General features: G+C 41.0%; 1 protein-coding gene across 10 annotated transcripts in view; it reads right to left on the bottom strand.

Annotated features, from left to right (window-relative positions):
• Positions 1 to 27,317, bottom strand: part of trol (terribly reduced optic lobes) — a 918,151-nt gene that overhangs the window by 504,321 nt on the left and 386,513 nt on the right. For all 10 annotated transcript variants that reach the window (XM_067149795.2, XM_067149796.2, XM_067149794.2 and 7 more), the window contains one exon: positions 13,547 to 13,657. In XM_067149795.2, coding sequence (XP_067005896.2) covers positions 13,547 to 13,657 — 111 coding nt within the window. The remainder of the gene's footprint in view (positions 1 to 13,546; positions 13,658 to 27,317) is intronic.

A 27,317-nucleotide genomic window follows, 5' to 3' on the forward strand; every position in this document is an offset into this window, starting at 1 on the left:
GATAAAAGATACGAGAGCCTCCCTGGCTCAGGCGGCAGTTCGCCGGCCTCTCACCACTGGGTTCCTTGGTTCAAATTCTAGTCACTCCATGTGAGATTTGTGCTGTACGAAGTGAAGGAGGGACAGGTTTTTCTCTGGGTAATCTGCTTTTCCCTGTCATATGTCATTCAAGCAACACACTCCAATAACATTTCATTTCATTTCATCTGCCATTCATTAACCATTGCCCCAGAAGAGTGTGACAGGCTTCGGCAGCTGGCACAATTCCTATCCTTGCCGCTAGATAGGGCTTCATCCATTCCATTCCTGACTCAGTCGAACGACTGGAAACAGGTTGTGGATTTTCATTTTAATTTTTCATATGAGGTAAAAGAAACATAGTTCCACTAAATCTAAGAGTAGGAAAACGTATAGGCCTATGAGCTTTCAACTCTAATTTTAGTCATTTAGTGGCTCACATGTGGTTGGTGAGTGTTACCAAATACACTACAGACAATACTGAACACTTCTGTATTCTCCTGTCCTCAAATGAGAGACTTGTTGACAGACCTGGCGGCCCGACCTTAAACATCAGGCGGCAAGAGTGAAACTACAAAAGTTGTGTGTTAAAATCGATAGAAATAATGAAACTAAATAATGATTTTTGCTTTATTCTGCAACAAAAGTTGAATGTTGAATGAAATGGCGAATGGCTTTCAGTGCCGGGAGTGTCCGAGGACAAGTTCGCCTCGCCAGATGCAGGTCTTTCAATTTGACTCCCGTAGGCGACCTGCGTGTCTGATGAGAATGAAATGATGATGAAGACGACACATACACCCAGTCCCCGTGCCAGCGTAATTAACCAATTATGATTAAAATTCCCGACCCTGCCAGGAATCGAACCCGGAACCCCTGTGACCAAAGGCCAGCACGCTAACCATTTAGCCATGGAGCCGGACAGTTGAATGTTAATACTGACAGAAATAATGAAGCTCAATAATATAGTTTTGTCTGAAACCTTGGCTGAATTGTCAGTGTTGAGGCCTTCGGTTCAGAAGGTCCCGAATTCGATTCCCGGTTGTATCAGGGATTTTAATTGCGTCTAATTAATTCTTCTGGCTCGAAGACTGGGTGTTTGTGTTTGTCTCAACACTTTTCTCTTCAAATTCAGATAAGACACTACACTTCCAACCGCCACAGAAAAATGCAATAGCGATTCCTAGACCTCGGATTTTTAGCCGTTTCAATGTTATTTTAGCTGCCTAAAATAGACTCTTAAATAGGTGCTAAAATATTTTTAGGTGGCTTCAATTTTACGTATATTTTATTAGGCATAAATTTAAAACCATGTTTATTTTGCTAAATTGATAATAACTCGTTAGGGGAAAATATAAAACAAGTTTCTCCCACCCCTTTGCTGTAAACGTCACAGAATATAATTTTACCGTCCGATGTAAGATGGGGAAACTACTCTAACCAATTTTTAATTAAAGAGTTAGAGTAGGAACAGTTCAAATAGTGCCGTTAGAAGTCAGCCTATCGCTCATTCCTCAGCATGATTCCAATTGGCATTACGAGAAAATAATTTGGATATAAAAGCACATTACAAAGATAAAATATTGCGTTTTGAGTACGACAGTGAAGTGATATTTCTATAAAGAAAAAAAACCCCACACTAATTCAGGAGAGTTCATGCGAGTTACGTTGTAAAATTGCCCCATCATAACCCTGACATCTAAAGTCATCTAGTTGTATTCTAAAGTTAGCATGGCTAGACGCAAATAGGCTACGTGTGCAAGATTGTAACCTGTCATTTCATATCATACAGGGGCACAAGCTGGAGACAATTCGTATCTTCGTGGAGATACCTCCCTCAGTACTGAATTGAATCAGCGTTGAAACATCTGTCGTTTCATCAGCCAAGGCAACACAATATTTGATGCCGTTAACCATGTCGCCATATCCACGGACTTTCTTCAGTATTATTTCAAAACGATGCAATGATTTTATTTTGAATTTGTGGAGAGGTGCATAAAGCATTTCTTGACCCATCTTCTATTAACTTTATATGAACAACTTCAAATTTCATCACTAACAGTTGTACGATAACGAAGAAGATCACGAAAGTGTCCTTCATTATCAGTAAGTGTCTCTTTAAAGATCAACGGGCCCATTGTCTCCGTGTCCTTTCTAGCCCTTGCTGCCCACAAAATATCATTGATTCAACTTTGAGAACGATAGCCTATGTTTCGTTCTTTCTTCAATCTCTCTCCTTTGTGCTTTTTGTTGCACTTCAACAGTTCTCTCGGTTTCCGTTTGCACACAGAGCCAGGTTTTTGTGGTACTTTGTATTTTCGTGGTAATTATTCGACAGCATTTTTCCATTGATAGAGGTGGGCCCGAAATGGGGTGGGGGGGGGCACCTACCCACTTTGTACGTACGCCCCTGGTTCACAGTAAAGACAGAATATCAGAGGATTACCAAGTGTTGACAACGAAACCAAGTATTGCTGTGCCGGGCTGAGTGGCTCAGACGGTTGGCAGTTGACGATTGAGGTGCTGGCCTTCTGTCCCCAACTTGGCAGGTTCGATCCTGGTTCAGTCGGGCGGTAATTGAAGGTGCTCAAATACGTCAGTCTCGTGTCGGTAGATTTACTGGTACGTAAAAGAACTCCCGCGGGACGAAATTCCGGCACCTCGGCGTCTCCAAAAATGCAATATGGGACGTAAAAACAATTGCTGTGCTCCAGTGATCTGTTCATAGTTCCCTCGGTGAATACACGAAGTAGAAATACCATTTCCCTTCAAATTTGGGTTCAGTTGATGCCAAAATACTAATTTCATAAATACTGTTATCTAGTAGATGCACAAGTGATTGATCTCTCAGTTTCAAAATTAAAACCATTCAGAAGTCAGAGATACATTTTCACATGGTGGCAATTGTGTTTTTTTCTTCTTTCTTTTCTGATCTTATTCCAGCAATTTTATGTACCGCTGACTGTATTGACTCATTTTATAGTATTCCAGAATACCTAAATTGTCATTTTCTAGGACTTACCCATTACCGTAAGTCTATATTCCAATGTCTATGATGCTAAAATTTCAATTCGTCATAATCATGATCATCTTTTGAGGACTGGAGTATATCGCACAACATAAACGATCTCCTCTCCCTGTAGTTTGTAGACCACAGTGTTTGTCCAACCCTTGTCCCGGGGTCGGGTATGAGGTGAGATGAATTCGTCGTGGCGGTTTTTTATGACCGGATGCCCTTCCTGACGTCAACCTCATCAGAGGAGTTAATGAGAGATGAAATGAATGACGTGATATATGATAGTAGGGAGAGGGTGAAACCCGGTGCCGGACATAGCCTACTCCTGTCGAATAGCACCAAGGGGTCTGCTCAAGGCTTAACGTCCCCATCCGACGGACGAATCACCATCAACAGCGTCATATGCCCTCACTCCATATGAGCACTGCGGAGAGGTTTGGAATTTAATCCAGGCTTTTGGCACGCAATCTAGTGATTAGAAATTGTATACCACCTCCTCCCCTACCCTGCCGGCCAACATTCTGATGGTGAAAATTTTTTCGACCAACGGGACTCGAACCGGCTAACCTCGGTGTTAGACCGTTTTTAGACTTCAGCGCCTTAACGATCATGGCCACCAGGCGGGCTTGTAGATCACAGTATTCATGATAATTATTTTCTCATTCTCTTTGGCCAGCAATTGGTATGTTTCTTTCCTTCAGGCTTCAGTCAGTGTCCGAGTCATTGGTTGGAGTGGTTACTTTACTGATCGGTAGAATATGCATCTGTTCTAAACCCTACCAACTTTAGCGGGCAGTCGAATGTAATGTGCTTCATAATGGGACACAGCAATTAGATGCAGATTATGCTATACAGTACAGAGTAATACATAAGTTACAGGATGGTGAGCGACTGCAGAACGACCTCGACGATGATGCAAGATGGACAGCAGACAATGGTATGATAGTAAAGGGGATGAAAAGTCGGGTTGTATGCTCCACCAAGAGGAAAAAGAAACCTCCCTGTTTTAATTATTGTGTTGATGGGGTGAAAGTACCTCACGGGGATCACTGTACGTACTTAGGATTTATTATAAGGAAAGATCATCATTGGGGTAATCTCATTAACGAGGTTGCAAGTAAAGGTTATAAGTTATGAGAATATGTTGAAGTTGTAGTAAGGATGTAGGGGCAACGCGTCCGCCTATCATTCGGCGACCCCGGGTTCGATTCCCGGCCGGGTCACGAGTTTTAATTGTAAATGATTAATATCCAAGTCCTGGGGACTGGGTATTTGTGTCGTCCTTAATGTTCCTTTCCTCACATTCAACACTCTATACTTCCGCAATTTTTTTTTTTTTTTGCTAGGGGCTTTACGTTGTACCGACACAGATAGGTCTTATGGCGACGATCACTTCCGCAATTACAATTACACGCAGGTTCATATCATATGGTGCAAGTAGTGGCAAAAGATCTACAGAGGTCGACGCCACGAACAAGTATCAATTTAAAAAAAAGGATGTAAAGGAAGGGGGTGTAAGTCTCTGGTTGGATCCCAATTTGAGTATGGTCCCAGTGTATGGGACCAACACTAGGATTACTTGGTATGAGAACTAGAAAAAAAGAATCGGAGGAAAGCAGCACGATTTCTTATGGGTAATTTCCGACAAAAGAGTAGTTTCACAAAAATGTTAGAAACTTTGGGTTGGGCAGACTTGGGAGTAAGGAAGCGAGGACAAAGCGATATGTTCCAAGCTGTCATTGGAGAGATGGCATGGAATAAGCAGACGAATTAACTGGAGTGGAATTTTTAAAGGTAGGAAAGTTCATAATATGAAGATAACGTTGGAATTCAAGAGGACAAATTGGGGAAAATATTCTTTTATATGACGAGGAATTAAAGAATTTATCAAGGGAAATGCTCGACCAATTTCAAAGTTCTTCGAAATCATTATGAAAAGACTAAGTAAACAACTGATAGGGAATCTACCATCTGGGTAGATGGTGATTAGTGATGACTGATGATAATAGTATCTACCACATTAATGCACAAATCGTTCCTACTTTTTTTAAATAACACGGTATAACATCTCATAAGCTTCCAAATACTTATTTACCGGGCGAGTTGGCCGTGCGCGTAGAGGCGCGCGGCTGTGAGCTTGCATCCGGGAGATAGTAGGTTCGAATCCCACTATCGGCAGCCCTGAAAATGGTTTTCCGTGGTTTCCCATTTTCACACCAGGCAAATGCTGGGGCTGTACCTTAATTAAGGCCACGGCCGCTTCCTTCCAACTCCTAGGCCTTTCCTATCCCATCGTCGCCATAAGACCTATCTGTGTCGGTGCGACGTAAAGCCCCTAGCAAAAAAAAAAAAAATACTTATTTCAACTTTCTTTTAATACCCTGGAAACGGTTTTAAACTAGTTTTCATACTAACGCTATTGCATTTGATACTGAACGCCAAATTATTCAATACTATTTCTTGCTTAACTAAAAACCTTTATCTCTTTTACCGAGATATAACAAAGAATTATATTGCCATAAGCCCTTCAATTTACAAATGCGGTGATGCTGTATGTATTTTTATTATATACTACCAGGCCTACAAAATAAATACATTTTATTATAAAGTATTTATTTATTGTTATAAAAATGTCCGATCCAGTTTCACCTACATCAGTTTGCCAATGGCGTTACTGAAAGATGGAACTAGATGAGCAATATGCATTTTATTAAAATACGGGAGTAAAATACGAGTATTTCATTGGCTAACAACATTACCTCTACACCGTCCTGTAACAAGACAAATCTATGATAACGTAAATATTAGAGGTACCATATAAAAGAAAATCTTTCTAAAATATTACAAACATTAATTCTTATCAGAAAACCTGCGAAACAAGGCTGTAATAGGTTCGCCTTGTCAAGACGAATTACATAGGCCTACTATATATATACAGCCCTATTTCACTGATTTTTCGATAAGTGTTACGAGTCAATACGGATCAAATACAACTGAATATGGTCAAGTTGAAAGTTGTCGCAAACAATCTACAATATTCTGAAATATTCCTATTTGATGTATTGTACAGCCTTGCATGCAAACTTACAGAAAATACTGTTAAATATATGAGAGAAAATGATTTATATAAAACATGAACAATAAAGTTTCTTGAAAGTTGTAGGTTTTCTTAAGTTTTCTTAATTATGATGGAAGATTTATTGAGATGCAGGAAACAGGATATGTTGTGAACACTTACGTAAAGCTTCATGGATCCAATTCTATTAACACACCATATGCTATATGAGACCTTTTCAGGTGGACAATACTGGTTGATACAGAATGATTAATAAGTGCCTTACACTTGACCTGGAGAGTTCTGATTCAGGTTTCTTAAGTAATGTAAACAACACGAAGCACCCTATGGAGTTTCGGAATACTGTATTTAATTATTTTTTACAATAGTGGTGATAGGACACCAGTAGCGTAGCCAGGATCGGCCAATGGGGGGGGGGGTCACAGTAACAAAATTAAGATATAACATAATGAAAGTGCTTGTGCGTGTCTGGTACGCGCATGCATGACTGTCATAAGGATACTGATACAAGAGTGAATTACTGTATGTGATATTCAGATTGCAATACACTACAAAATTCTTACTTTAAAATACTGAACAAGAACAATATGATCGAGGTCAGCAGTTTTATCTCAAACGGTATATTCAGTTTACAATCTAAAATCTAATTTTCGAGGCTTCCTAGAAAAATTTAACACATCTGTTGGTTTTACAACTATGTGTCTGTGAATGTTCAAGGGAGCCAACCCGTTGAGTCGACTTTCACTTGTGGTATTTCTGAGGTAGGTTTTAAGGCGTCTTAATGTTAAAAATGATCTCTCACTGGCTGCAGTGGTGACAGGTAGGGTGGCAAACACTCTCAACAAGCAGTAGATTGCAGGGAGTTTATCTTGATCACATAAAAGAAGTTTATTGTTTACTGTCAGTTTCTATTTATTTTCTTTTTCTGAAAGTTCAATGGGGGGGGGGGGTTCTAACCCCCAGTAACACCCCCCTGGCTACGCCCCTGTAGGACACTTGAGTGACACGTTTCTTGCGACGGTAATGAGAGAAATTCTACCTGTTGCCATTTCTTGGTGGATGCAGTACTCTGCCTCTGTCCTTGGCACAGGCCAGAAGTCACAGTCTCATCGTTGACAGGGACATTGTGGAAGCTGGTGAGGTAGGGGTGTTACTGAGTATTGACATATGGAACATGAGAGTGTTGTGAAATATGAATAGGGTTAGTCGTGAATGGCCACGCGTGTCAACGCGCTACGGCTATGGAGCCTAGCTCTACATTCAGGAGACGAGTGGCTGCCGACGGTGGGATTCGAACCCACCATCTCCCGAATGCTAGCTCACAACAACGCGACCCTAACCACACGGCCATCTCGCTCGGTAAATGAGGGGCCAACACAGAATATCAGCAGACAGGAAGTGGAGAAGGCTGTAAAATAGGATGAAGAATGGAAAATCGTTTGGTCCGGATAGGATTCCTGTGGAGGTATGGAAAACCCTAGCGAAAGAAGGAACTGATCTACTGCAGGGTCTCTTCTTGAAAATTTACAAACAGGAAGAAATACCTGGAGCCTGGAGGGACAATATAAGTGTTTCTTTACACAATGACAACGGGGAGGGGGAGGATTGCAAGAATTACACGGCAATAAAGCTTATGTCAGACGCCATGAAAGAAAGGAAAAGGATTACCGCTGGTCGACTGCGAGAGGTGGTCTGTATCACAAAGGAGCAGTTCAGCTTTATGGTTGATCGGTCGACAACAGATGTTATCTTTGTATTGAGACGACTGATGGAAAAGATCCGAAAGAAAGAAACGAGAGTAGTTCATACACTTAGAGAAAGAATATAATGGGATATCCAGACAGGAAATTTGGAGGTATCATGGTGTCAGAAAAGTACATCCGGTTGACTCAAGAAATGTCCAGAGGGTCAGGCAGCCATAAAGGTCAATGTTGGACTACATCAAAAAGTCAGCCCTGAGTCCCTTCCTGTTTAATGTCCTGAAGGAGGTGCTGACCGAAGAGGTGAGGGAGTAAGCACCGTGGACCATGTTAAACACGGATGACTGTGCTGTCCGTTGAATCAAGAGAAAAGGATGCAAACAAGCTTGGACGGTGGAGAAGAATTCTGGAAGAAAAAGGAATGAAATTGGACAGAAGCGAAAAAGAGGGCCTATGCTGTAAAGCAGACGAAGAATACGTGCAAGTTCTCCAATTCCAAGATGATGTCATCAAGTCAGAGTTTCGTTACTTCTGGAATTCAAGCAGGATGGAGAAACTGGAGGAAGGCGTTGATAAAACCTAAGGAAAAAAATACAGGCCAGGACTTCCGTTACACTTAACGTCTAGTGTTATTTTTTGGAGCTTACTTTGCTTGAAATTTAAATATTTCTTTTAAAAATTCTCAACAAAAAAATCATGATTAATTTGGGCTTTTTCGGATTAACATTTATCTTGATTTTTACTACTCCAGGACATTGAATGCACTTCTGAACTTCCATCTCCTCAGACTCTTTTACAAAGTTTTAATAGCATTTGCTTACCATTCTGAATAATACTCGTACAATGTTACCGCCTCTTTCATGTCTGTGCTATAATTTGTGTTTCAGTAAAATGTAGACTAAAGATTCCTACTGAAACTAATACTCATAGGTATGTATCACGCTAACTCAGGTGTTCCTTAAATTGTATTTCTTACACACGTAGCATCGTGCCAGGCTACTAAAGAACTGAAATACTATGGTATGTTTAAAGTGAAATAGTTCTTGAGTATTATCAAAATATTGGGACCGGGCGAGTTGGCCGTGCGCGTAGAGGCGCGCGGCTGTGAGCTTGCATCCGGGAGATAGTAGGTTCGAATCCCACTATCGGCAGCCCTGAAAATGGTTTTCCGTGGTTTCCCATTTTCACACCAGGCAAATGCTGGGGCTGTACCTTAATTAAGGCCACGGCCGCTTCCTTCTAACTCCTAGGCCTTTCCTATCCCATCGTCGCCATAAGACCTATCTGTGTCGGCGCGACGTTAAGCCCTTAGCAAAAAAAAAAAATCTTGGTTCGAATAATAAGACGTCCACCTTTCCGATTATCTCCTGTTTAGAAACTTTGAACTAAATTATGCTTCTCCAAAATATTTTTACAAAGGAACAATGAGGTTGGACTCCCTATTGGTAAGGACTTTCTTAATAATTATCCACTTCATTTCAAATCATCCGAGCGGAATTCATAGTACTTCACCATTCCGGACTGTTTCGGGATATAAGATAAACTTAACATACCACACATGCACACACCAATTAAAGTACTTTACCATGCAACTTCCATGCAGATGAGTGATTGTAATAAAGGCAATTTATATCATGCTTGTTTAACATACGGTAATTCTTTAGAGAAACACTTATATGTATGCAGGCAACACAACAGTGTCACCAACATCAAAAGTCAAAGTTATTGATTCCTTCGTGTAATCGATCATACGAAGCGCGCTTCTTTTAAGTACATGCTTTGCTTTAGCGTAGGGAATCCAGGGTTCGATTCCCAGCTGGGTCGGGGATTTTAACCTTCCCTGGTTAATTCCAATGGCTCGGGGTCGCTGAGTATGAGCCATCTTCAGCATCAGAATTCATCCTCACAGACGCGAAGGTCGCCTACACGGCATCAACTCGAAAGACCTGCACCAGGCCTATTATTATTATTATTATTATTATTATTATTATTATTATTATTATTATTATTATTATTATTAGTAGTAGTAGTATACCGGATGGTACATCCACCCCGTTCATGTAAATAAAGCGCCTGGGAGAACGCTATCTACCATCTAAAAGCCGCAACATTTAATACAAGAAATTTGGACATTTCCATAGAGATGTCTCTACTATAAATTTATGTTATGCCCTCAGGTGTGAAGATTGACTACTAAAATTAAGTAATTTTGGATTTCTAGGTTGCCTTTGCTGGCAGGACCTAGTGTTTACAGTGCACTATGTCTTCTGGTATGGGCTAGAGTAATTTTGTTACTTTCATAGATCTGTCTTTGTCTTATACTTAGCTTTGACAATATGAGAGTGACTGAGGTATGAGGTATGCTAGTAATGCCATTCCTTCTGCAGCCAGTCCCAGCTATGAATGGTGTGAACATTTTGCTCATAGGGTCGGTTGGTGCATGTATTTCAGTGGGCTTGGCAGACTGATATGTAATAGTAACTTCTGGCTTGGTGAGGAAAGCAACGGGAAACTACCTCACTCCTCATTTCCCTAGTACGCCTCTTCAGTGATGCCTAGGCCATCTATGGCAGCTGATGGCGGAGCTGTTAAGGATCCAACCAGCCTTAGGGCTGAAGACTGAACATACATACATACATACATACAGGTTTCCTAAACTGAGTTGATTATTCTTTGTTTTTGGTGTATTAAAGTTTACAACACTTCGATCTCTTCCCGCCAACTTAAGATGTTGGCCAATAGAAAATTTTGTGTATGTATATTTTAGCCAATCAAACTGGGTCTAGTATTTATTTAATTACCCAATCAAAATTGGGGGTGTGTCGGGCTTTAGCCCAGGGATTTCTGGAACTTTCCTCTTGACTATAAAAGCTGGCACATTTTCGACCAGGTTGTCTTATTCATCGCTCCAGTCCGCACCTCGTCCATCACCGAGAAGTCCATCAGCTCAAGGTAATGGCAGTCCCGGTTTAACTGAGTGATAGTCTTTGACAGCCAGCTCGAGGGGAAGGTTTCCAGTCTTTAATAATGTAACTTTAATTTTCTAAAATGTAAATTTCAAACTTCTAACATAAGTTTCAAACAAGCCTAAGGAACTTAAACGTAATCAGGGAATAGAGAGTGATCTACCCTCTCGTGTTTCCTATCAGCTTGATTTTGAGGTGACTATGACTTTGTAACCGTCTTCTGTTTGTAACCGTTGTAACTCGAATATTTCCTCCATCTAGTCACCTCAGTAGTATAGGCTCAGCCTCTGTAACTCTGGGCCATAAGCCCAAATAGGGTTTTAGACCTTTCATTTAAATTTCCAAGGAGCGCAAGTGTCCGCCTACACACAATTTTGATTTTTGGGCCAGTAACTTTAACCTATTGTTTTTCACAAAGGCCCGGTGGAATGGGTATTCAATACCCCTCTGAAATTCTATTTCATTCCTTTTGTGTTAAGAGATTAGACTGTTGAGGAGATTGCTTGAATTTGTAAAATGTAGGTTGTGACGTTGATAGGCCTGGAAATTTCTGGGAATAGATTCCTACGTGTAAGTTTTATAGAGCAAACATGCTCTGGTTATTAATGTAAAAGCTGAAAGGTGCCTTTGGAAGGCTGTAATGTTATAAGGTTTGGAGTACAGTCACCTAGATAAACTTGTACAGCAAAGAAGCTCTGACTATGGTGTAAATGGAATTGGGAGATCCGTCTCCTTGACTGTTTTTGAAAGGAGCCGCAGGGCTCTTGAAGAATGTATAATTAGGGAACTTCAAGCTCAAAGTTGTTAATTAATTGGCATTCAATTTTCTAAAATTGTTACCTAATTCTATGGACTCTTGTACCTGAATTGTTAAAATTTAACATCTGAAAATAAACCAAAAAAAATAGCAGAGAAAGAAAATATAGCTATAATTTTAAAGTTATACATTCATTTTCTGATTACTAAAGCCCGGATTGTTATGCATTAATAGGTTAGAATGCACAGTTTCTGAAGAGAGCAGCAAGTACAGTCTACCTTCACAACGAATATGTTATGGGGTTTGCATAAACATTAGGGGTACGGCCCATCAGAGGTCCTACAATTTATGTTACTCTTGCTACATTGTGGAAGAGCGGGTGGCCGACACTTCCTATTAACCAAATTTAAGTTTGCAATCTAATCTGTTACGGCACGAAAATCCGGGCTTTGCTGATTACCTTATATCGACCCATTCATTTCCGCACCTTCTTTCACCTCTCTGTTTCATGCAGACACGGTAACAAATGTTATTATTATTATTATTAATATTATTATTAATATTATTAATTAATTAATTATTATTAATATTATTATTATTATTAATAATAATAATAATAATAATAATAATAATAATAATAATAATAATAATAATAATAATAATAATATTATTAGATGCGAAAAAGAGCAGAAAACTGATCACGCAAAGCTCACTTAGAAGTTGTGCATTTCCTTCTTTGCCAGGCGGCCTTCAGTTTTTCTCTCATCGTGGTTCTTCGTTCTTCTGTCCACTTAGCTTCTATCTTCTTCTTGTGGTTCCTCTCTGACTCTACTTCCCAGTTGTTGATTTTCGTTCTGTAGCAGATTCGGTTAGCGATGTCGGCCACTTTGATTCCTGATTTTTCCAGGTCTTGGCGGATTTCCGTTGTCTACCTATTTGTTTTGATGTTTTCTGCTGCCTCAAGTAAGATTCTTGTCAGTCTGTTTACTGGAAGGCGTTTGATGTGTCCGTAAAATTTCAGGCGTCTTTTTCTGATGTCGGCCGCAAGGTTTGAGAGCTCCTCAGTTTTTGTACGAGACTGCAGTCTATATCCTATATTATTATTATTATTATATTATTATTATTATTATTATTATTATTATTATTATTATTATTATTATTATTAATACTTCACATCATAGCTTGCAAGATCATCTGTACTGTTATGTCTCTCAGTCACGGTCATCCACCAATACTTCACATCACAGTCTGCACGGTTGCTAGGCAACATCGAGTCGCATATTTTGTACCGCTAATATCAGATGACTCCTATCCATTAGATATATTTATGTCGACACAACATTACCAGCCCCTTGTTGCAACAATTGAGGTGGAGGAGTGGGAGAAGAGTTGTGATCTTTCAGTGAAGGAGAATATCGGGTCAAGGAAGGGTAGGGGCACAAAGGACGGGGAAATTAGTGATTCGAATACCTAATAGCGTCGAACCCGAAAGAGAACAGATATCAACAAAGGGAGGTAGACAGGTAAGATGACAAACGGAACCTAGAAGCAATGAATGAGTCTGGGGCATGTGGCCATCTTATGCGCCCTACACACTGATAACTTGGTCCGACTCATTGGCTGAATGGTCAACGTACTGGCCTTCCGTTCAGAGGGTCCCGAGTTCGATTCCCGGCTGGGTCGGGGATTTCAACCTTCATTGGTTAATTCCAATGGCTCGGGGGCTGGGTGTTTGTGCTGTCCCCAACATCCCTGCAACTCACACACCACACATAACACTATCCTCCACCACAATAACACGCAGTTACCTACACATGGCAAATGCCGCCCACCCTCACCGGAAGGTCTGCCTTACAAGGGCTGCACTTGGCTGGAAATAGCTACACGAAATTAATTAATAACCGATAACTTGAAGTAGTTCTCTTAAGGTATTGTTATAAACAGCGCAGGCATGTGTTAGTAAGCAAGAGCTTCCCTCCTCCGTTAGTCCAACTTGTTTCTTTTGGAAGAACTTACCGGGACATTTCAGTTCATCACTGAAATCAGGACAGTCTGGTCTTCGATCACACTTCAGTCGCTCATCGATACATGTTCCATCGTCACATCTGAATTCTCCTGACCGGCATGCTGGATATAACAAAGAAACAAGCAAAATAAAATAAACACCATGCAAAAATAAAAGAATAATGCAACTCAGATGTAAATTAATCTGTGCTTATTTTCTGTGGATGGAGGTCAAATAGCCTACAGAGTGATCCATTAAGATTTTTCCCTACTGTTGCTGAATGTAGGCATTTAGAGAGGGGGGGGGGGAAGAGAAATTGAATCATACGAGGGATGTAAATAAAGTACTGGCAATATTTAATGAACTGACAAGTGCAAATGCAATAAATTCCTTCACTGTAGTCAGTGAGTTGATCTTATAGATCAGCTTCCACCTCCCTTCCTCTTATTGGGAGATTTTAACGCCAATCACCCCATATGGGGCTCTGAGACGTCTTTCCCCCGGGGAAGAGAGCTGGAAATATTAGTAACAGAGCTGGATTTATGTATGTTGAACACAGGGCAACCAACTCACTTTAGTGTACGTTACGGCACATATTCTCTGCGGTTAGTCTATAACCTTTTTCAACATGTCAGGAAGCCGTTGGGGACCGCTCGAAAGGCGTTCTCTGTTGATGACAGCGACGGAATGCCCTACTGCGCGGAGTAAAGCTGCCTCTACGGATAATTTCCGGACAGTCCATCGATGGTCTACGGAAACGAGACCACTCACGATGTCAATCTGATCTTGAGGAATGGACGGCCGACCTGTACGGTGTAGTCTCAACCCGACCCGCACGAAACGCCTTGACCCACCATGCAACCGTCCTATACGGTAATGCATTCTCGCCAGAGGCTTGATGTAATCGTCGATAACGTGCTGATGCATTTTTGCCACGGGCAACCTCGATTTTAATCCACGAACGCTGATCACCTTTTGAAAACATGCTTTACGACGGTGAAATCGACACTCTTCTTATGCGCGTCAAATACATAGTACACATCGAAAACAGTGCCACGTAACCGCTCGCATATCCTATTTTACGGCACTCGTATAAATTCGAGTCCCATTGTCAATATTCAAAGACAGACACCAATATGACGTTGTTCATAAAATACCATTTCCTTCGGAAGTTCTGGGCTACGATGACATTCAGCAGCTATTCTTTGTGTCCTTTCCTCCACTCTTTGATTACGTATCCCTAAAATATTCAATTCGCTGTCATTTATTTAAACCCATATGCAAATGTCTGCAACTAACATTTTTAATGATTTCAAAAAAATATTGGTATTTATGACTCACTAGCTACTTTTCTTCCGGCTTTCGGAGACGCCGATGTGCTGGAATGTTGTTCCGCAAGAGTTCGTTTACGTGTCAGCAAATGTACCGACACGATGTTAACGTATTTGAGCACCTTCAAATATCACCGCACTGAGCGCTCTACCCTCTAAGCTACTCAGACTGGCATTACAAAATGTTACACCAACACACTTTATGATATTATGAGTAAAATAGGCCTATGCCAGCTCGTAACTCAAAATGAATTAAAACTCTGTATCCTTGAAAACTTTCAGAAAAAATAATTACGATGTATAATTAACAATGTATTACACTATTTCCCCCATTATTCATCCACAAGAAACAACACAAGAAAATAAGAGTTATGTTCAGAAAAAACAAATTAATACATAAGAAACAAAACACAGCACTTACGTGATACACATGCATAAAAGTAAAACACAAACAAAATGTAATTTAAATAACTCAAATGAAAATTCCTTGGGAGTTCTCTCAAGTATATGTTTACTAAAAACACAAATGTGGTATCACTTAAAGTAAATGAAGTGATCAACAGGTTAATTTTTCATATTTCTTTCTAAAAACATAATATTGAAAGCGCACTGTATATATGGATAGTGGACTATATTATTGTGGATCTGATACTTCTATAGGCTAAGCTTTTCTTGTGACCAGACAAAGATGAAAAGATGTGTAAAGATGAAAACGTCCGAAATATTCGATGGCCTTCTCATGCTAATGTGCTGTGGTTGCATTACTGCGATGTGGGGTGATAGTATGGTAAAAATGAAGTACAGCAATTAGTTATCAAACTATGGGGGACGGCACCCCAGTGGCAGAAGGTGGGCGCACCATAGTGTACTTTATTACAGGCAAAAACATTTTTTTCTATTTATTTTTTACGTCGTACGGACAGAGATAGGTCTTATGACGACGAAGGGATAGGAAAGGCCTAGGAGTGGGAAGGATGCGGCCATGGCCTTAATTAAGGTACAGCCCCAGCATTTGCCTAATGTGAAAATGGGAAACCACGGAAAACCATTTTCAGGGCTGCCGACAGTGGGGTTTGAACCCACTGTCTCCCGGATGCAAGCTCACAGCCGCGTCCTCCTAACAGCACGGCCAACTCGCCCGGTTGGGCAAAAATTAAAGCTTGCATAAATAAATATTTATTTTGAATAATGATTTTGCAATAATTCTTATGAATTTAATAAGATTAAAAATCAATTTAAACTGCTCTTGGGCCATCGTCCATGAATATAAAGGAGCAACGAACCATTGTGTGTCTCACTAGTATTTTCTTCGTTAAAAGGAAATTTGCCTTATATTGGTTAGGGTTTTCCTGTTTTCAGCCAAAAAAAATCACGTAGTATACTGTTTTCTCCCACAACAACTTACGTCAGGCAGGATTTTCTGCTTTGACAAAAATTAAGTGAAAGAATTCGTTCAAGACCAAACATTACTAAGGAATTTAGATTTTCCATTTTTGATATTCAACTATGTTTTGATAAATTCTGTTCTAAAAACAGGCCCGTCAGTGATAATTAACTTCGATACAAAATATGAAATGTGTCCGAAAAATAAAGGTACATCATATATAGACCGAAGGTTGATCTGTAATGCGCACTGGCTTTGACTGACCCTTTTCGCTTTCTGCCAGGGTTCATCTGGCAGCGGTACGCCAAGTCTTGTTCGACTAACATGTGTCGGAAATGGCTGCGCCTATCGAAAATCCCACCAAATATGAGATGTGTACTATCATACGGCTTTTTAATCACAATAACTGAGCACCTACCGGAAATGAATTGGCAAATTGTTGGCGATTATGGAAACATGATGAATAGACAAAGTGGTGTTGAGGATTCTCTGGAAGCAGGGTGAATATTAATTTTGTGCCCAAGGATATTTTCTTTCTTTCCTCCTTTCTTTCTTTCCCCGAAGAAACACCTTGGCCGTCAACGATTCGATGACGATAACGAGTTGAATCTCAAGACGTGGTTGATGTAAATAGGCAGGCGACAGACTTCTGTGATTCTGGATTAGGGAAATTACTATCCAGACTGAATACGTATTAGGTGAATGGCGACAACGACATTATAAAATCAAGTAGGTATCGGTAATTTACTTAGGGTGGAAGTTTTGACAACTAAATATGTGAATACATATTGGCCTCTGTATTTTTACTCACCGGACACACCTCGTATGGTTTTCTTAATGAAAAATACACTTTCATATGAAACCATGTATATTGGTGAACTACATGCGATACTTTCATGCTGAGTAGAACCAAAAGTATTATCAACAAAAACACCAAGTGAAGTAAATAAAATTTGAAACGATGACTTCTGTTTTGATAAAGAAATTAGAAATTATACTGGGAAGTGATTAGAGGAGGCCCAGGGGTAAAATTTTTTGAGAGCCACTGGAGTAAACCTAAAAAACTCATGGCGCAACAGCTCCGAAGGGCCTTGGGCTACCAAGCGACCGGTGATCAGCCCGAAGGTCTGTAGATATCGAGGTGCCGTGTTGTCGATACGACGAATCCTCTCGGCCATTAATCTTAGCTTTCTAGACCGGGCCCGCTATCCCAAGATCAAATAGTTCATCAACTGTAATCACCTAAGCTAAGTGGACCTCCAACCAGCCCTCAGATCCACGTAAAAATCACTTACCTCTCCGGGAATCGAATTCGGGGCCTCCGCTCTGAGTAAGAGGTAGGCAAGCTACTTCTACACGTGGGGCCGGCTAAAGTAGAGAGATATTGCTTATCATTGCGTGTTAGCAAATTGTACCTGTGAAATCCCATAGAACAGATAGTTGTCTGTTTCTTTTCCAATTTTCATACAAGTCAGGCTCCTGGTCAGCGAAGTTGCCCACGGTACAGAAGGCTCTAGGTTCGATTCCCGGATAGGCCGGGCATTTTAGCCGGTCCTACTTAATATTCACTGGCTCGGGGGCAGAGGGGTTTGTGTTCGTCCTAATACACGTCCTAATTTAAATACAACACATTGGCACCAACCACAACACATACACCCAATAGTGAACATTTCCCTTCATAAAGAGTTGGCGTGTCCGCCTCTGTGGTGTAGTGGTTAGCGTGATTAGCTGCCACCCCCGGAGGTCCGGGTTCGATTCCCGGCTCTGCCACGAAAATTTGAAAAGTGGCACGAGGGCTGGAACGGGGTCCACTCAGCCTCGGGAGGTCAACTGAGTAGAGGTGGGTTCGATTCCCACCTCAGCCATCCTGGAAGTGGTTTTCCGTGGTTTCCCCACTTCTCCTCCAGGCGAATGCCGGGATGGTACCTCACTGAAGGCCACGGCCGCTTCCTTCCCTCTTCCTTGTCTATCCCTTCCAATCTTCCCATCCCTCCACAAGGCCCCTGTTCAGTATAGCAGGTGAGGCCGCCTGGGTGAGGTACCGGTCATTCTCCCCAGTTGTATCCCCCGACCAAGAGTCTGAAGCTCCAGGACACTGCCCTTGAGGCGGTAGAGGTGGGATCCCTCGCTGAGTCCGAGGGAAAAGCCGACCCTGGAGGGTAAACAGATGATGATGATGATGATGAAAGAGTCGGCGTTAGGAAAGGCATTCTGCTCTGAAACTAGGCTTAAATCACATGATGTGTCGACCCCAAGTAACTGGAAAAAAGCCAGGAGGAATAATATATCTCCGTTTTCGTCTGAGATTTTCATGATGCAGGTCATGAGCGCATATTTTAAAGCACTTTACACAGTGACTTGTTTGTAAGAATTTCAGAAGACGAAACCCAAGTTCGCAGCTTTAAAAATATTTCATCAACTTATACTAATGCATGGAAGTAAGATGTTAAATCAACAAAGAAAGAGAAGTTTTCTCAAAACAAACAGTGAATTACATCAAACAGTAAAAGATAACAGAAGGAAGTCCCACTCCAAGTTAAATACCACAGTTCGAGTTGCATAATTAGATCTTCGAGATGATGTAATAACAATAGATAAATGTATTCATTCGAACAGGAAAGCGTGGGGAATTAACGCGAAGAACAAAAAGAGGTATCGCGCCGAGCAGATCGCTAAAGCACAACTTCGGATTCTTTCGAACAGATGCTTTGCATATTTTAGTTCATTCAACATCACTTAATGGAAGAGAAATTGAATATGTTATTTCGGTTTTATCTTCAATTTTAATTCAGAAAGGGCTGATTAGTGTTGCATCTATATTCTAGTAGCTCAAGATTAAGTGAATTTTACTAACGAGCAAACATACCCTCTTCACTGATTCACTGGACATAGATATATGACATGTTGCATCTAAAACTCGTTAGCTCATTTTCTATCCCTTGCCAGGTCGGACATTTTAACTGTGTATGGTTGATTCCTCTGACTCAGGAACTGATTGTTTGTGTATTTTATACACTTATGTTCTTTTCCGTACAACACACTATCAACCACCATAGGGTTGGCGTCAAAAAGGACATCTGGCTGTTAAACTGCGCCAAATCCTCAAGAGCAGACTTCCTGTACATTTAGGAAAAGGCTAAGAAACGGAAAAAGATTCAACGGAGGATAAACTATGTCTCTTTCCTCGGATGCAACTATTCCGTCAATGCTGATATGCGGGTTGCAACACACAGGCGTTCCAGTTGACATCAAGTTTAAAATGAGTACATTATTGCTATGCAAAAATCTGAATTATTTGCAAATCCTGGACCAGTTACCAATTTTCTACAAGCCAAATATCGCGCTTTGAGTCTGTCTTACATATCGCCGACTAGGCCTCAAACACTGTTCCTTTTCTCCAGATATCTTCTGTCGATGATCCTAATGCTTACACACTGTACTGATAAGACAGACAACAATTATGGATCTTACCAAAATTCTATAGGTTTCAAAAGTAGCAATGATCACGACGGTAAAATTAATGTGCTCAGCGATACGATAAAATATATCTAGCCGGGCTGAGTGGCTCAGAAGGTTGAGGCACTGGCCTTATGACACCCAACTTGGCAGGTTCGATCTTGGCTCAGTCCGGTGATATTTGAAAGTGCTCAAATACGTCAGCCTCTCGTATAAATAGATTTACTGGCACGAAAAAGAACTCCTGCGGGACAAAATTCCGGCACTTCGGCGTCTCCTAAAACCGTAAACGTAGTTAGTGGGACGTAAAGCAAATAACATTATTATTACAAAATATATCTAAAATATTAAGTTAGTCATCTGCTACTTATAAGGGAGGAAAAAAAGGAAAAAATAACAGATAAGGAAAACACAGCGAGATAATTATTTTGCGAAGCTTCTTGAAACATAACAGGAGAGGAAAAAAGGGACGCACATTAGGCGAAAACTTGAATAAAATCAGTGCTGCTATGACAAAAATTGGGAAGCATGAAATCGTAGAGTGCACATCATAAGTTGTTTCAAAATGAATTCTTAGAGATTTTTAAGAAATATGTTGAAAATAATCACAGGTGTTGCTTCAGACAATTTATATTTTTACCTATGCAGCGGCATTTTTTTTTTTTTTTTGCTAGCTGCTTTACGTTGCACCAACGTGGCGACGATGGGACAGGAAAGGGCTAGGAGTGGGAAGGAAGCGGCCGTGGCCTTAATTAAGGTACAGCCCCAGCATTTGCCTGGTGTGAAAATGGGAAACCACGGAAAACCATTTTCAGGGCTGCCGACAGTGGGGTTCGAACCTACTATCTCCCGAATACTGAACACTGGCCGCACTTAAGCGACCGCAGCTATCGAGCTCGGCGGCATTTTTCTAACCCGTACACTTCAAACATTTCGAATTTCTGTGTTGGCTGTGCTAGGCTGTATAGTCCTCCGAATATTGCACGTCGTCGATGTTTCACAGCAAAACGGAATAATATATCATGTGTTATTCGCAACAGCTCCCAAAGAAATAGATGTGAAGGTCAGGTTTATATTTACCTTCAAGAAGACAATGCTCCTGTTGAAAAAAGAGGTCGGCGTGAGTAGTAAGAGGTCTGGCAATGTTAAAAAGACAAACACAATTATGAATTCAGTTCAACTAACCTCTTGTGATAAACGAAGCTATTTAGGATCTTCAGCACTAGACAGAATGTATATAAAGAACAATCACAATAATTAACGCTCACATCTTTTATCACATCACAGCGATTTTCCCCTCATTATTAAGGTGGGTTGTTTTAATTTTAAGCCTTAAATTTGGTCTCTAGACTAGCAGTAATATTACTATATTATAAGACTTTTGTAATATATAAGGAGAAACGGAGGGCATAAGGTAAAAAGCTTAAAGGAATGCATTATTTAAAAGGGGATTCACCGGCGCGTAAGAACAGTTAGGTGGGGAACTCCATGTTATTACTGCATCATTCGCCAACGAGAGTGTGATATATTTCCCGAGTTATTAAATTAATTTTCTTTCTCTTAGATGAGCAGTTAAAGCACTTCTGCATAATGAACTAGTTACACTGGAGAACCCAGCTTGGAAGTGGTGGCATAGTTAATTAAAAAGGATATTTATTTGTTTTAAAAGTTAGTCAATAAGTATGGTAATTAAACATTTTATCTCAATTTAATAATAATAATAATAATAATAATAATAAACCGACTATCTCCGTACAGACCACGAAAGCCATTGAAGTAGTAAATGGACTGAGTGAGTTGCTTCCGCGGTAGGAGCCGAGTAGCCGTGGGCTTGCATTTGGGAGACTGAGCGTTCGAACCTCATCATTGGCAGTCCTGAAAATGGTTTTACGTGGTTTCCCACTTCCACACCAGGCAAATGCTGGAGCATTCCTCTCCAATGATAACTCATTCCTATGTTATTGTCGCCAACACTGATCTGCGTTAATGCGACGTTAAAGCGCTAGAAAAATACGTGGAATATAAATGCTTCTACCTTTCCTAACCTCAGCACTAAGTAGGATAAGAATAGTTAGCTCTTAAGTGGGAGTCTCTCCTGTATATCAAGAAGCAAAGAGGCGATAAGGAGCCTCGGTTTATAGCCCAGTTTCTACCGGACTGGGTAGCCCAGATGGTGGAGCGATGGCCTTCTGACCCCAACTTGGCATGTTCGATCCTGTCCCAGCCCAGTAGTATTTGAAGGTGCTCAAATACGTCCGCCTCATGTCGGTAGATTTAGTGGCACGTAAACGAACTTCTGAGGGACTAAATTCCGCAAACTCGGCGTCTCCGAAAACCGTAAAAACTAATAACATTATTACTAAATGTTTTCTGTGTAAGTTTATGTACTTCTGAGAAGTCGAGAGAATATAATTCTCATTATTACTGGATGGATGTTTCAAGACATTTCCATCGAATATTTATGATGAGTTAAAATGAACTTAAGGACTTAATTTGAGAAAGAGAGAGAGTCTATGGTTGTTAATGCCAAGATGTTAATTGACTACCTGATACGGACACTTCCAAAGTGTCGAGTTACTTCAGAGCAAGTGAAGCCCGACTACGCCTTATCACACATACCACACAACAGTCTCAGTGCTATAGGCGATCCACCAGTTTCCAATTTCCATAGGGAGAGTGGCGTTTGGCTTCTCTGCTAGCTGGAGTCACACAGCAAGTCGTCGAGAGTAAAGAGCAGAGAGTGATCCAGGGTGAGTTACAACAAGTTACAGTCCAACATTTTGAAGACATCTGGGAGAAAATGAACCACGGGCAACATTTTTTTAATATTTCAAGAGTAGCACCATTTCAAAATTAAAGTAAATCAAGGGGAGAAGTAGCAGGAAATTTTCTTAACAATGATCACAACTGTTTTTTGGCACAAATTTATCGATTCAAAATTGTTAATACCAGTTCACTTTTTGGGGTTGCCATCAGAAAGAGCATACGGTCGTAAAATTGGACCGAAACAGTACAAACAGCGAAATTCTTCAATGGGCAAGGAGCATCTTCTGATATGCCCAAACTTAGGCCGCTCTTGTGAAGAGCACAACAGATTGTCGAGGCTGTGTTGGGATTCGAGAAGGTTAATGAAATAAAGCCAAAATATGTCATTAGAAAACAATAATTTTAAAATTGTAACATAAAACCTTTATGGTTGTGTAATAGAAAGTTAGATTCCGTTTTCAAGTACCCCCTGTGGGTGGGCGCAGTAACCCCAAGACAGGCGACTACTGTTCCCCTAGCTGAGTCTGTCAGTCCTTCCACTTTCTTGTGGCGCCTTCATCTTTCCTATCTGACCTCCCATGGCTAACTCTAGTTCTTTTCCGACCCCAATACTAACAGGTTTACGAGGCCTAGGGAGTATTTAATTTTCACGCCCTTTGTGGCTTTTCCCCTTTTAATGATACTTTCACTCTTCGAATTTTAGGACCATTTCCGTTCTCCTTCTGATTAGCATAAACAGAGGATGGCTGCCCAGTTGTACATCCTATTAAATCGATAACCACCACCACTATTGTCAAGTGTTTCGTTCTGTGATTCAGACGATCAATGGAGTTTAAAAGTATTATTCCGTAACTGAATAATAGTATTCAGAGTATAGTTATGATCCTTGGCAGAATGGTTAGCGTAGCAGTTTTCGTTTCAGAGTTCTGGGTTCCATTCCCGATCGTATGAGGAATTTTAGCTGCGTTAATTCCTCTAGATAAAATACTGGATACTTGGGTTCGTCACTCACGACTCAGTACGCAACACTGAATACACCCTTTGCGGCTGCACTCAGGAAGGGCATACGGACGTAAAATTGGACCAAACCCACACGACATTCCAACCCCAACTAAGTGGGAACAATTGAAAAGAAGAAGAATATTCAGTGTGAACTGTTTGTATGATTTCTAATCAAGAATAGTGTTCTATGATCCTCAGTCCACGCAACTGTGAGAATTTTGACGGGGAAATGTCACGACGGCAATGCCATGTTAAAACATTGGTTACCGGGCGAGTTGGCCGTGCGCGTAGAGGCGCGCGGCTGTGAGCTTGCATCCGGGAGATAGTAGGTTCGAATCCCACTATCATCAGCCCTGAAGATGGTTTTCCGTGGTTTCCCATTTTCACACCAGGCAAGTGCTGGGGCTATACCTTAATTAAGGCCACGGCCGCTTCCTTCCAACTCCTAGGCCTTTCCTATCCCATCGTCGCCATAAGACCTATCTGTGTCGGTGCGACGTAAAGCCCCTAGCAAAAAAAAAACCCGTTGGTTCCCGTGACATCTTCCATGTTGAGAAAGATGGACGTTGTAATCAATTAGATGGGTAGCCCATGTGCTGTTGGTTAGAGGAGTAGGAAGAAAATGGCCAAATGACACAGACAATTAAACTAGGAGGAATCTGTATGTCGTGTATGAACATACTATCAACTGGCTTAGGCATCAGTGAAGAGGCATATTTAGGAAATGAGGACTGAGGTAGTTTCCCGTTACTTTCTTCACCGGACCAAATGTTGCTATGTGTATCAGTCTGCAAAGCCCACTCTAATAATTTCGTGTGGCTGTTTCTAGCCGGTCGCAGCCCTTATAAGGCAGACCCTCCGATGAGAGTGGGCGGCATCTGCCATGTGTAGGTAGCTGCGTGTTATTGTGGTAGAGGATAGTGTGAGTTGCAGGGATGTTGGGGACAGCACAAACACCCAGCCCCAGAGCCAAGGGAATTAACCATTTTAAGGTAAAAATCTCCGACTCGGCCGGGAATCGAACCCGGGATCCCAGTGACCAAAGGTCAGCACGCTAACCATTTAGCCATGGAGCCGGACGCCGAGTCCACTGAAGTGTACGCACTAACCGACCCTATGAGTAACATTTTCACAGCATTCATAACAGGGAGAAGCCTCCGTGGCTCAGGCGGAAGCGCGCCGGCCTCTCACCGCTGGATACCGTGCTTCAAATCCCGGTCACCCCATGTGTGATTTGTGCTGGACAAAGCGGAGGCAGGACAAGATTTTCTCCGGGTAGTCTGGTTTTCCCGGTCATCTTTCATTCCAGCAACCATTCTCCATTAACATTTCATCTGTTAGTCATTTATCATTGCTCCAGAGGAGTGAGACAGGCTTCGGCAGCCGGCACATTTCCTGTCCTCGCCGCTAGATGGGGGGCTTCATTCATGCCATTCCTGACCCGGTCAAATGACTGGAAACAGGCTGTGGATTTTAATTTTCATAACAGGGACTGCCTGCATAAGGAATGGCATTAATTTTTTTTTTCACAATGTGCCTTACGTCGCAGAGACACAGATAAGTCTTATGGCGACGATGGGACGGGAAAGAGCTAGGAGTGGAAAGGAAGCGGCCGTGGCCTTAATTAAAACATAGCCCCTGCATTTGTCTGGTGTGAAAATGGAAAACCACGGAAAACTATCTTCAGGGCTGCCGCCAGTAGGGTTCGAACCCACTCTCCCGAATGGAAGCTCGCATTCGGCCAACTCGCTCGGTAATGGCGTTACTAGCATCGCTCATACCTGTCACATTCATTTTGTCGAAGCCAAGAATGAGACTGGGACAGGTCAAAAAAGTAACAAATTTGCTCTAGCCCATACCTGAAGACATAGTGGACTGTAAACGCTAGGTTTCTTCAGCAAAGGCATAGTAGAAACATGGTTAAGCAGCATTATTTCAATAGAATTGAACCAAATTTCACTTCGTTAACGGTCCCTCTGGACTCTGTTTAACGAATATTTTTACTCGTATACACAATGCAACACTAGAAAGAAAGAAAGAAAGAAAGAAAGAAAGAAAGAAAGAAAGAAAGAAAGAAAGAAAGAAAGAAAATAATTACATCAAATGCGAGCATGCGTACACACTATTTATGTAAGAAACATTAGCTATTACAAGAATAATTATTCATGTTTTTGTATACCATAAGATAACACCATTGGGATTTGATTTTCTTCCACTAAGTCAGGTCTTCCATCATGTTTCCAAGATCTTCAAATTTACTCGCGAACGTTTGCTCCGTAGAATGTAGTAGGGCCTTTTTCTTATAATTAAACCGGGCGAAGTGATTTATGAGCGTGCGCGACTACCAAATTAAAGTGAGAAAAACAAGAGCATTCCATCATGGCACTGATGTCACACACACACACACACAGTACCGAGGTACCAGCTGGAGTAAGTTGAGTATCCACTTTTCTCAGCATGGTTACGAAAAAAGATCCTCCTGTTTTTTTTTTCAAGACCCAAGTCTTGGGTGAGATAAATCATGCATGCAACGAAATAACACTTTAAATGAACAAGAAAGACCTTCCGGGGTGTCCCAGATCTTTCACAGCAATATATCTCCATCATTCTTCTGTGCGTTTGGTTTTTCATGGACCAAGGAAGTACTGAGCAAGAAACAGAAGAAGAAGAAGATGAAAAAGAAGAAGAAGAAGACAAATATTCCTTATGAAGATCAAGGGCCTCTTCTGCATTAGACTAGTATCAAGGGAAGTTAGCTAGCTCGTGCACTGTACTAGCCCACCAAAACAATACAGATGTTTGCATAGTATAAAGGGGCATGGCGTCAAGTGATTCAGGTAGTCCAGCTATGAATACGAAGCCATTTGTGTGTCATGGTCGTTATTTTCATTCGTGGTAGTTTGATAGGGGGGCCGATGACCTCGATGTTAGGCCCCTTTAAACAACAAACATCAATCATCAACAGTTTCATAGGCATCGAGTCTGTTTCCCCCTTTCGATACACTGAACTCAATATTCCATACACATGTCTCTCGAAAACGGTTCATTAGATACAAATCACTTAATTAATTAATCGTTATCAATTTGAGTTTCTTTTATTGATCAACGGATTTTTTCAAAGGGGCACGCTTTTTGGATGTTTGATAATCATTTCTTGTACAAGTGGCATAATATTTATTTCACTACGATTGAGAAGATAAGTAGATCATGAAGGCAAGGTATGGTCGAGTGTTCAAGAAATTAAAACTTAACTACTAGTTCACAATAATAGATTTGTCGTTGCCGAGAGAAGCAAGTAAGTCAGCTTGCCACTGGAATGTTTGTGGGGAGGGAAGTTTTAATATCTCCCGTCAGTGTATTCTTCCCCTTCTTTACGATAATCTTAAATTCTCTTGTTGATTATCGTCTTCTTTCTTGCTCTTCTAAACTTTATTATTTTCATAGCACGGGTATAATATTTTGAGGACTATTGACAGGATTGTAATGAAAATGAGCACTCGCTTTCTGTATTAATGTAAATTTCACTGGTAGCTTTTCTTTATATGTATATTATGTTCATAACTGGAGTCTCACAAAGTGACAAAAAATGTACTTTAAAGATGCTAAAATGTAATTAATAAATATATGCATGAACATTGGCAGCTAATGAAGGTTTTGATCTGCAGGGCTGCCAACAGTGAGGTTCGAACCCACTTAATCCCGAATGAAAGCTGATAGTTACGTGACCGAAATCGGACCGCCATTTGCTCGGTTGTCAGAATTTTGTCCCACAGGTTTTCTTTTACATGCCTGTAAATCTACTGGCACAAGGCTGACGTATTTGAGCACCTTCAAATACCACCG

The sequence above is a fragment of the Anabrus simplex genome, chromosome 6 (genome assembly GCF_040414725.1).
Source record: "Anabrus simplex isolate iqAnaSimp1 chromosome 6, ASM4041472v1, whole genome shotgun sequence".
In the NCBI taxonomy this organism is placed as follows: domain Eukaryota; kingdom Metazoa; phylum Arthropoda; class Insecta; order Orthoptera; family Tettigoniidae; genus Anabrus; species Anabrus simplex.